The sequence below is a fragment of the Loxodonta africana genome, chromosome 4 (genome assembly GCF_030014295.1).
Source record: "Loxodonta africana isolate mLoxAfr1 chromosome 4, mLoxAfr1.hap2, whole genome shotgun sequence".
Taxonomy (NCBI): domain Eukaryota; kingdom Metazoa; phylum Chordata; class Mammalia; order Proboscidea; family Elephantidae; genus Loxodonta; species Loxodonta africana.
The window spans coordinates 60127877-60140139 of record NC_087345.1 but is presented as its reverse complement, the minus strand read 5'-3'; the positions used below and the strand labels follow the sequence as shown (position 1 = coordinate 60140139).

The following is a 12263-nucleotide window of genomic DNA, read 5'->3' as shown; positions in this document are numbered from 1 at the left end:
GGCAACAGGTAAGAAGGTCCAGTCCAATGCATGAAGCAGGATAGTGAGAGGTCCAGGGACAGGGATAAACATTGTCTACTATATTACAGCCTTTTTGTAAGAACCTGAAGATACTGAACATAGGAACCAAATGATAGGGTTAATAATTGACCCCAGGCAGATGTCCAGTAACCAGTTTCCGTCGAGTCGAACCCCACTCATGGCGACCCCACGTGTTGCAGAGTAGAACTGTGCTCCATGAGGTCTTCATGGCTGTGACCTTTTGGAAACAGATCACCAGGCCTTTCTTCTGAAGCACCTGTGGGTGGGTTTAACCCACCAACGTTTTGGTTAGTAGCCCAGTGCTTAACGGTTTGCACTACCTAGGAGTCCTATAGACATGGGAGTCCTATAGACATGTAAGCAGGAGTCAAATCATAAAATGTCTCAAATAGCATGCTTAATTTTGTGTTTTATCCTGAAGTTGATAGGTGAACAAGTAAGAGAGAACTCGGTGACACAATGAATTTCAGAAAAATCAGTCTAGGCACCAGTTCCATTCAACAAATAGATATTGAGAATCCTCTATGAGCCTGGTTGTGTGCCAGGCAGTGGGGACGAGGTGATGAATGCCTATGGGACAATGCCCAGTAAAAGAGCAGAACTATCTAAATCATTTTATCAAGTTCTTTGGCAGTAAAATGAGAAGAGATGAATGGCAGCAACTTATCACTAAATAGCTCCCTGTCAATTTAGACATCTGAGAAAGAATGAATTATTTTAAAAAAGAAAAACAACTGATTTTTAATGATTTTCAAATAATATTTATGATATTATTAAAAAATTTCTACAGATCCACTTCAAAATTAAGTTACAGAGTGTTTGAAAATTTTACCCACCCCTACCCAACCTCTTAAATCTGTAATATTGATCGTTGGTGATTCTTCACAAATTATAAATGTATCAAGTAACTACCAGTTGGTAATTCGATGTTCTTTTAGATAATATTTGTGATCATGAAACTTAGTTAAATGAAGGATTTACTTTGATGATTGGTGTGAGGCTACAGAAATTTCTGTCTGTGGCTTTCTAGTGGAACATGTATGTGAGGAAATGCCTCCTAAGTATTATGTGTGTTTTTTTTGTTTTTTTTTTTCTACCTGTTAAACTAAGTTTCAACACATTTGGTTCCAGGGTGAGCTGCTGGTAAAGACAATCTTCTTCCTCCTTAATATGTTGATACTCAATGTTATGGTTGTGAGTTAATGGTTATTGGTTCTAAACAAAATAAGTCAATAGAGCTACACTTCAGGTAATTTAATTTTGGAAATTAAACCTTACAGTGATATGTGCCCTTGAAATCTCATTTGTGACATTAGAGTTTCACATTGAAAAACAATATGCTATCGGTAATAATCTGGTATTATGCTCTGCCCTTGTAACAGATAAAAAAAAACCAAGGACTTGAACAAATACATTTCACACAAATAAAAAACAGATAAACCCAGTAACACTTTATATTTGGAGAGTTGATTTTAAAAGTGTTTAACCATATAATATTAATGAAAATGTAAAGAAATAATGTTTGTCAAAACTGAAAAAAAAAAAAAAGAAAGAAAAAGATAGAGTTATCTAAGAGAAAGATGCCTAAATCCATTCCTTCCTAAGACACATAAAAATTGGTGGTCTCTTCTCCTGCCTATAGGTAATGCATTGCAAGCCACTCAATCTCTAGTGAGAAGAATATCTCTGGTCCTTTTGTGTGGATTTTATTCTAACGCTGCTTATGAGGAAGAATTATACAATTTTTTTTTTTTTTTTTACCTATGACTTGTCCTTTTGTTTATTTCACACTAAATGACCTTGTTTCAGGCAATGTTAAGTATCTGCTGCTTCATTTTACACCTTTTCTTTGTATATCCAGCACTGTTTTTAAAATCATTATTATCTTAGATTCTGGTGGTCTCAACCAGCTATCCGTCCACAATTCCCACGATTTTTCTAAGCTTCCTGCCAGCACCCCGTATGATGCTGCAACAGAGAACACCATGTACAGCATTTAAACCACTGTCCTTTGTATCCAGAGAGACCAAGTTATTGGTAAAATGTGAGATTTTAGGAAAAAAGGAAAAGTACAATTCTTTGGTACTGACTTCACACTTAATCTTTTGCAATAAAGACACAGGATTTGTGTTGTTTTGTTTTTGATCAGTACATTAAACATGTCTTGAAGTAAAATAGCTTCTTTTGTCCTTTAAGAAAGAATTGTTTAAAATAACAATTGAGATCATTTCTAAATGATCTCAAAAGGAAATAAATAAAACTGAGGTAATTGATTAAAGAAAGGTTTTAGAAACTACCATATCCTAATTACGTTGACAGCCCTTTTCATATAATAACCAAAAACCAATTCAAACCCAATGCCATCTAGTCAATTCTGACTCATATAGCAACCCTATAAACCACCAAACCAAACCCAGTGCCATCGAGTCAATTCCGACTCATAGCAACCCTATAGGACAGAGTAAAACTGTCCCACACGGCTTCCAAGGAGCAGCTGGTGGATTCGAACGGCGTTTTGGTTAGCAGCCGAGCTCTTAGCCAATGTGCCACCAGAGCCCCTTTCATATAATACTATTTTTAATTATTTCTTGTCCTTTTTCACTTTTCTTAAGGTAAAACTTCCACTAATTGCAAAGTATTTTAATTGTTTCAGTGAGATGATAGCTTTTCTTCAATTACAGGAAAAATTCTAAGTATTTAATGAAGTTTTTAGAAAGTCCAGAAAGTTTATTTTTCTCAGAAAATAAATTATTTGGTTTTGAGTAACATGGAATATCTTTTGTTCTCATTCTTGATTATAAGAAATATACTGAAAAATGAACATATGAGCTCTGTTGGTTTACAAAACATGCAAACTATTTTATGAATAATGTTATCACAGACAGGAAATCACATTTGATAATTATGAAAAAATATTTCTTAATAAAAATGCTTAGTCAGCTAATACACAGGGTAAGGGTGTAATGCTTCTAAAATCCATAATGTTTCAAATAATGCTAATTTTCCATATTTTGAACTCAGTCGAACAAAAATCATTCGTAAATAGTCATTGCTAAAATACATGATGTTGATCTGACATTTTACCACGTGCACAAAATTAGTCTAAGCAAAAGAGTGTTTTTATGAAATTGTAATAAAGCTAAGGCATTTGTTCTGATAATGTTAATTTCATTTTTTGCAGACGAAAATGTAATATTGCTATGATGTTTGGAAAGTGGTGGTTAAATGTAGTCATAAAATTATTCATACTCTTTGACCCAAGGATCCAATTTTGTGAATAACTTTCAGGAAAACTCCCCTCTTCAAAATACAGGTATGTAAAAATGTTCAGTGCTATGTTCTTTATGGAGCCCTGGTGGAATAGTGGTTAAGAGCGCAGCTGATAACCAAAAGGTCGGCAGTTCAAATCTACCAGCCACTCCTTGGAAACCATATGGGGCAGTTCTACTCTGTTCTATAGGGTTGTTAAGAGTCAGAACTGACTTGACGGCTCCTAACAACAACAACATGTTCTTTATAACAGAAAATAGGAAAAAGAAATATAAATCATGAAAGGTTTGTTGTTGTTAGCTGATGCGGAGTTGCCCCAACTCGTGGGAGCCCCATGCACAACAGAATGAAATGCTGTCCAAGCCTGTACCATCCCCACAATCAGTTGTGGGTAAGAGTGCTGTGACTACAGTTTTCATTGGCTGATTTTTGGAAGTGTATTGCCAGGCCTTTCTTCCTAGCTGTTTTAGGCTGGAAGCTCCACTGAAATCTGTTCAACATCATAGAAACATACAAGCTTCTGCTGACAGACATATGGTAGCTGAGCATGAGATACATTGGCTGGGAATCAAACCTGGGTTCTTGAATGGAAGGTGAGAATTCTACCATTGAACCACCAATGTGATTGGATATATATGGATCATTACCTCATTGACTATTGTGCACCCGTTTCACATTTTAATGGCTAAGAGCATGTACATTCGTGGAAAAAAAATTATTTAGCAAGAATGCTATCCAATTATACCTAATTTAATCTCAAATATCTGTCTTCCATTATTGGCTGTACTAGACAAGAAAATCACCTGCGGAGAGTTTTTTGCTTAAAAATACATATGCTAAGACTTATTTTTTGAAATAATATACCTCAAATCTCATCTCCAGAGTTAATTTCAATAGGCTTAGGGTTAAAAAAATAAATCTATAAAAAGCACCAAATTTTCTGATACTCAGTCAAGATTAGAGACCCGCACAATAATGGAGTTCTTCAATGGTAGACATGATGTCTTAACCACCTGCACTTCCTTGATGTGCTTCCATGAGCCTGCATGTTGTTAGAACACAGTACACGTATAAAAGATAAACTGAGACTGAAAAGGTAGATGGAGACCATCTATCTATCTGTCTATCTACTTTTATCTTTAAAGAAAAAGAGCCTAATGGTGGATAATGTTGTTGTTAGGTGGTCTAGTCAGTTCCCATTCATAGGGATCCTATGTACAACAGAACAAAACGCTGCCCCATCCTGTGTCATCCTCACAATAGTTGCTATGTCTGAGCTCATTGTTACAGCCACTGTGTCAATTCATCTCATTGAAGGTCTTCCTCTTTTTTGTTGACCCACTACTTTTCTGATATTACATTTTATATTTTGATTTTATAGTTTCAACTGAAGTGACAGATTTATAAAAACGTGTGGCGAATATTACTGACACTTAGGAAGACAAATTAGAACTGTAGTTTTGCTAACCGTGAATGAGGACCACATACAAAAACGAGTGCTACTTTCATTACTTGGGAGTCTCAATGGAGCTGGCCAAATTCTTGGAAGATCTGAGTTTTCAAAATGTGTATTTGGTGGGAACTTTTGCACGATAGTGTGATTAACAAAATAGATGATATAATGCTAATTCAATTAAATTATTTTTTAGACAATATCCCCTAAACAAAGCTAGTTTAGGGGAGAACAGGACATTTTAAAATTTAAGATCAATATTAATGACACTGAGTTTATGTCAGAGAAGATTAGTATGCATATATGGTTTAATAATGCTTAAGAATTTAAACAATTGAATTTGGGCACTAGAAATTGGAAGGGAGACTTTTTTTTTTTTTTGGTGAGGAAAAGTTTTAAACCACATATTTTAGTCATCACAAACTGCTGGAGATTTTGACATTTTAATAGATTCATTTAGCTCTAAATGTCTTCTAGGAGTGTTGTAAATCCTCCGGAGCTCATGCTTTGTAACATAGCCTTTTAACATATTCATTGCCTCTTTTTAAGATAAGTTCATTATTGCTATTCTATTAGTCTGTTTTGTGATTTATTTCAAAGATAAAATGAAATGTCTTCACATTTCATTCATGACTATTTAATGCCGATTTTTAATCACAATTTTATGACAATTATACCCTATTAAAATGCACTCTTTCCTCTTCCTACATATTTCTCTTTTTTCAGTAAATCCTACATGCTGACACCATCATCAAAAACATTTCATCAGTAATTATATTTGGACAATTTTGCTTTTCTTGCCTTAGTTTCTTAATAGTCTCTTAATCAACACTGAGCATGTTTAGACATAGAAAATATTTTGCTGGTGCACTGTGGGAAAATGCTGGGTTTGCCAACCTTCTTTCTCTTTTTCACTTTATCCTTCACATAACCCTGAATGATTTCAAAGAATTTCACAGGGTAAATTCACATGTATCCTCACAATGTAAGTGGCCTGTCAGCTGTGTGTGGTGTGACGATGAAACAGAGGTCCCTTACCCAAAGGTGAGATAGAATCCATCTTCATAAAATAGGATGTGATGCACTCAGAGATTGTCCCATATTCCTAAGAAGCCCCTTAGAAAAAGAGCACCAATCACTAGCAGTGGTTCCTCTGTGAGTATCACGTCCTTCTAATCAGAGCCTGAACACCCAAGATGCTCTCTAAGTGTTAGCACATGGAAAGTCACTTTTATTACTTACAAAAAGAAGCACATAGCATACAACAGGAAAAGTTTCATGATGAGCAGTACACCCCAGCTTGTAAAGGCTGTCAGGGTAGAGATGGAAAACTCTTCTATGGGTGCCCCTGTGATGCACCATAAACAAGGAACTCAAAGGGAACAATGTCACGGAGCTGGTTCACTCTGGCTTCTGGAAGTTGTCCCAGTGGAGATGGAGAACTCTTCTATGCATGCCTGTACCTGACAATGTAGGCAAAGGACTCAAAAGGGACCTACCTTCAGCTGATCCCCGCACCCCACCGCCCCCCCCGCGCCCCGGCTATGCAGGCTTAGTCAGGTGGGATGAAAAACTTTGATGTGCATGCTTTCACCTAGCACCATAGCCATGGGACCCTGAAAGTCCCTCCCTTCTGCCATTTTTATATCCCAAAACCTGGTGACATGCTACATGGGGTGCAATGCAGATTTTTCCCACCTGATCACCTGAGGAGGGGGTGCTGGTCTGTTCCAAGGGCAGCTGCCAGGTAATGGGCTGGAGACTCCCAACTCATTAGAATAAGTTTAAGTGTTGCCTGGCTGTTTTAGAAAAAACAAAGAGCACTTTGATTGTTCAGGAATTTCAAGGGTTATTCTCAGAAACCTGAGACAAAAGGCCAAACCAAGTTCTTGTCCAGGAAAAAAAAAAAAAAACCCATTGCCTTTCAGTCGATTCTGACTTATAGTGACCTTATAGGTCAGAGTAGAACTGCCCCATAGGGTTTCCAAGGAGCAGCTAGTGGATTTGAACTGCTGACCTTTCCGTTAGCAGCCACAGCACTTAACTACATAACCCAACCCAGTGCCATAAGCAGTAAATATTTAAACCAAAAGAAACTATGGCAGGAAGATTATCTGTGGCAAAATATTAGTGACCAGTTCTGTCTCTTTGATCCTCAACTTTACCATTAATAAAGTGAAATGAAAACATTTGCCTCCAGAACTGCTGTGAGGATTAAACTGAAAAATGTAAGTGAAAATACAGTATTAATCTTATAACGGCAAGACAGATGGATAAATAGATAGAAAGAGATAGAGAAAGAAAGAAAATGGACAATAGATGTAGATATAGATATAAAACCCAAAATCCAAACCCACGGCCGTCGAGTCGATTCCGACTCATAGCAACCCTATAGGACAGAGTAGAACTGCCCCATAGTTTGCAAGGAGTGCCTGGCAGATTCGAACTGCCGACCCCTTGGTTAGCAGCTGTAGCACTTAACCACTATGCCACCAGGGTTTCCTAGATATACCCAGTGCCGAGATATATACATATATAAAAAACCAAACCCATTGCCCCTGAGTTGATTCCAACTCATAACAACCCTAGAGGACAAAGTAGAACCGCCTCATGGGGTTTCCAAGGAATGGCTCGTAGATTCCAACTGCCAACCTTTTGGTCAGCAGCCAAGCTCTTAACCACTTTGACACCCAACCACCATTGCGGTCAAGGACACCAGGGCTCCAGATATAATAATTAATACATTTGCAATCTTAGAACTATATTATACATTTAGATACGGAAAGATGTAGATGAAAAAACAAAACACTAACTACACGCCCAAGCTCTGAATAAAAGTGAGAAGTATGTATTTTTTAAAATCCATTCATTGTCATTTATGTATGAGTTTCTGCTTTGGCACCATGAATCATAAAATTGTAAAACCTGTCGAAAACTCCAAAACAAAGAGAAAAGCCAAGGAAAGAATATGAATAATTTAATCAGATAGAATTCAAGTTTATCCCCAGCTCATTTGCCTTTTATTCTTCATTTCAGTTAGTTACATTTCTATCAGTTATCACCAAGGTTGTGCATGCACCTTGAAAGTTTCACAAAAGGTCCACAACACAGGGGCTCATAATTAGGCTATCTGTTATATTCAGAATCCCAGGGGAACTAATAGAATCTGGAAATATTGATTGAGCATGGTGAAGAATTCTTATAACAGTTCAACTACAACAGTTTTAAAGACAAGTACAAGCTTCATTTGCCACAAAACTCACAAAAAAGTAATTGATTGAAGAATATCTCTTTTTATGCAAAATATACATTTTAGGATATAATTTAATATTCTACTATATACTGACATTGCTCCTTAATCATTTAATAAAAAAATACTCTCACTGCCAGAATTTTATTTTTGTAATATTTATAATTGAGGTAACAATGACAAAAGACTTAAACTATGAATAATATTGATGGGTTTTTAAGTCATAACATTTTTTTCCAGAATTAAACAAGAATGTAACTAAAAATAGGTCAGTTTGATAAGTAGGCACTAAAATTTCACAACATACTTGACAAGCTGATAACATAAGTGGTTTATAAGAAAATGATATAGTCAGTGTTCATGTATCCAACTAACAAACTAGAAATAAGAGAAATTAAGACAGACCTATACTACATCAATATTACTGCCTTGTGTAATTCACAGCACAACCTACTGCGGGCCCATGAGGAGTAATTCAAAGAGGTGCGGGCCTTACTTGAAGCTTCAGAGATGTTGACCATGAATTTGGCTTCCTTTGATGTAAGATGGCCAAAGCATTGACCCATGCACACGTGGTGGTATTTACAGTTGTTTCACGGACACTGGCCAGTCCACAAGCCAACTACTTATACCGGGAGCACCGGATGAGTTCCAGCCACAATTTAAATGCCTTTGAAGACACGGGACCTCTTCCAAGTACAACCTGGTTGCATTAGGGCACATTCAGCAGCAGAAGTCTGTTTCCAGTACAGTCCTTGGTATGGCTAAATTCCATTGTCCTTTTCTCATCAGTCGAAAATCCATGACAAATTCTGTACAACACTGCAGTCAATAACAGCAGCACCAGACAGTATATTAATTCCTTTACCATAAAGCTATATGTAATTATAACTTTCTATTTGTGATGTTATCAAAAGGATCACTGCATCTCTAAATATCAGAAATGTCCATCTGGGTAAATACATTGCTGTACAAGATCTCTGACATGCAGGTCATGCTCTAGGATTTGGAGATATAGAGTCATACATGTTACAAGGCCAATAATAAAAACGGCAATTGTGTTCCTAACAAAAAAATAAACATGAAAATCAGGAATTACTCAACAGTCTCAAGGATCTTGAATGCCTTAGAAGTATTGTTTATTCCTCAGTTTATATTATGGCATTTTTCTTCCCTCACCTGCCCAGTATACTAGACACATTCTTACTACTGTATTCCAAGAGATGTGTAAGTAGAATTCTTCCATTCAGACTGAATAAGACTCTTTAGGGGTTTTGGTGGAGTGTAATGACAAATGCTGGTTGCTAGGTAGTAGAAATTGATGCTGCAGCAGCCAACCAAGTACAATGGTGAAATTGCTCTTTAAATCCTGCTTATCAAAAAGTTTATAGTACTGATTAGCTTAGGTAGTTCCCTGGGCATCATTAATTTATACAAGAAGCAAAAAAGGGGGTATATTCAGTACCAAAATCATGAATACCTTCTCAAGGCATGTCTGTGCTTTGTGGAGACATATGGCATATACAGTTAAGACAGGGAGCTCAGACAGACAGAACACCACACAGGACAAAGCACCCGATTAAACACTGGCTGAAAATCGGATTCATCTTGTGACTCAGAGGTTTAAGGCTGGCCAGGAAAGCCTTCTGTGAACACCAACGCTCTTTGATGTTTGCACAAAAATTAAAAAAAAAAAAAAAAAGGAGGGGGAGTAAAAGAGACATGAGAGTTTTGGGTGATATTTGGCACTCTGCCTCTGAAAATGATGACAAATCCTGGGGTTAAGAAAAAAAAAAAAATGACTAGTGTACCAAGCAGTAGTTCCTGGCTAAACAATGCAAGCCTGGCTGGCAGTTACCTTTCTCTTATGTTTTGTGCCTTCCCCAAGCCATTAAGTAACAGATCTGGCTTCGGCTTGCGTGTAGCCAGTAATGACAACCTCTTTGCAGTTATCTGTGTGCAAACAACCAGAGACATTCAGAATTCCAATACAGCATTTTTTGAATAAAAGTAAATCAATCAAGAAATTAAACTATTTAAAGCAAATATTTCTTTTGGAGGATAAGGAAAAATAAGTCAAGGAGAAACTCGCCCACCCCACAATTCGACATGCAGAACAATCGACCAGTGTTTCACGTCTGCAGGATGGTTCAATGCAAGTACACATACCCGAGCCATCCATGGTCTGCAAACTCTGCAACATTGCTCTCAGATGATAGAGACAAGATGGTCCATGCAAACAGGCTGACCAAAGTCATGTTATGTATAATCAAGATAGGATCCCAGACATCTTCAGAATGGTTTAGAGAGTCACAAGGAATGGAGGTCCAATGGAGTGGCTGACACTTGGAAGCACACTGTTTTAAATATGATCTCCCTGAAGATATGTTTACGGATTAGTGTACTGGCCAATATGGACACTATCTGTCATTTTATTGCGAAAGGAGATCAGGGCAATTAATATGGAGGAGCACTACTTTAAATAATCTTTAAAGCCAGGATATGATTCGTTAACTACCCCAGTGGCATTTCTGACTTCAAATAGTAGTATCATGCAGGATTTATACTGTATTATTGGAGCCTGAAGTAATCCTACTTTTACTTAATTTCATTATGGGGTAAACAGTACTTGAATAAATACAATTTAGTTGACTAATGCAGTTTGGTTTACAAGATAGATGGGATGGGAGATCGAGAGCGCCTCAGAGGACAAGGAGAGTTGTAAGGTGATGTTACAGGAGACAGCCTCAGAGCATTGCCTGCCAAGCCCGCTATGTTGTTTAAGCTTCGGGATTTTTCATATCCTTTTATGAAAAAATGCACAGACATCAGTTGAATTCAACCAGAAAAGAAACACAAACAAACAATACCATGCAGGGTAATCAAAAGTGCTATTTTTGAAATCAAAGAAGAATTTCTTTACGAAGAATTCAACAGCGAGGCAATTTATAACTCTAAAAACATGAAGCTCACTGCTGCTGCCATTCACAAAAGATTGAACTAGCTATCATAAACTACAGTTTTTATGCTTCTAAGTCGATTCTCTTCCAGATTATAATTAGTGTCAATTCAATTTTAGCATATAGGATACCAAAGCTCTTTTAAAAATATGGCAAAGCAACTTAACTAAGATAAATTTGGCCAAGGTTTTTAAATTTCAGAATATGTTCCTGGAAAATGTAAAAACATAAAGTGGTCTATTTCTGTCTTTTCACTTTTTATTATTTACCAAACTAAAAAAGTATGCTTAATTTTAAGTGGGAAACACTTTTTCCAGCATATTTAATCTTCTAGCTTTATAAAGTCAAAATGATGATTCTTAAATAATGGCATGTGATGCCATTATCCAGTTGATGTATAATGGAATGTCCATATCTAATGCCTTGGATAAAGTAAAGGGAAAAAAAAAAGAAAATAAAATGAGCTAAATATAAATTGAGTAATAATTTCAGTGAAATAAAGCCAGATTATATGATGCTTTACCTCACACTCCATAGCCCCTTGACCCAGGAATTGAGAAGAACTTGGTCTTAATTCACATTTTATTTTTATTATCTTGCATTCTAATCTTTCATTCATAATAGTCATGTGTTTACAGATTAAAAAATCTTTGTCATGAATTTTGGCCCAAGCGACATCCAGCAAGGTCACCTTTGGAAGGATTCATGTATTGCCCATGTTTTCATTAGAAAAGTTTAGGAGGTAGTTAAATAAGGTGGAGGCACCAGTTTATAGTTAGAAGTCAAACTGTCTTAAAGCTAGGGCAAGTATTGACTGGAAGACTAGTCACACCACATAGCGCTGAAAATAAATGGTTATATTCTGACAGCTCCACTGTAGAAGAGTTGTAGAATAAGAAAATGAAATTCCTTTTTGGGCAACCAAAAAGAACTAGTACCTGAACTTCTGGTGCCTGAGCTTCTAGTACATGAGCACATCTTGCACCCTGATTAGGCTTCAGAGTGCTTGATGACAGTGTAAAAAATAAAATAGGTCTTTCCCTCCCAGCTACTTCTTTCTATAGCTCTGTCTTTTCTTGGAACTTCTAAGTAGAAGTTATTATTTTTTCTACTCCTTTCACTAGAAGGGAAGAAGCGATTTATCTGAATGTTTGATTTTTGTGGAGCAAGAGCTTTATTCCATATTTCACCCCGGGAATCACTGTGTTACTATCTGCTCTCACCTGGGTTTTACTCTCTCTCTGATTTTTCTTAGGGTCTCTTTTCCTGGAGACCACTCATAGTCTCA

General features: G+C 36.7%; 1 protein-coding gene across 8 annotated transcripts in view; it reads right to left on the bottom strand.

Moving 5' to 3' along the window:
• Nucleotides 1-8559: 8559 nt before the first annotated feature.
• Nucleotides 8560-12263, bottom strand: part of KCNC2 (potassium voltage-gated channel subfamily C member 2) — a 247864-nt gene continuing 244160 nt past the window's right edge. For 4 of the 8 annotated variants that reach the window (XM_064283809.1, XM_064283811.1, XM_064283812.1 and 1 more), the window contains one exon: nucleotides 10507-10819. In XM_064283809.1, coding sequence (XP_064139879.1) covers nucleotides 10683-10819 — 137 coding nt within the window. In that variant the 3' untranslated portion in view covers nucleotides 10507-10682. Of the gene's footprint in view, nucleotides 9080-9747; nucleotides 9969-10506; nucleotides 10820-12263 lie in introns of those variants that run through there. The other 4 variants (XM_064283813.1, XM_064283816.1, XM_064283810.1 and 1 more) reach the window with 3 other exon arrangements.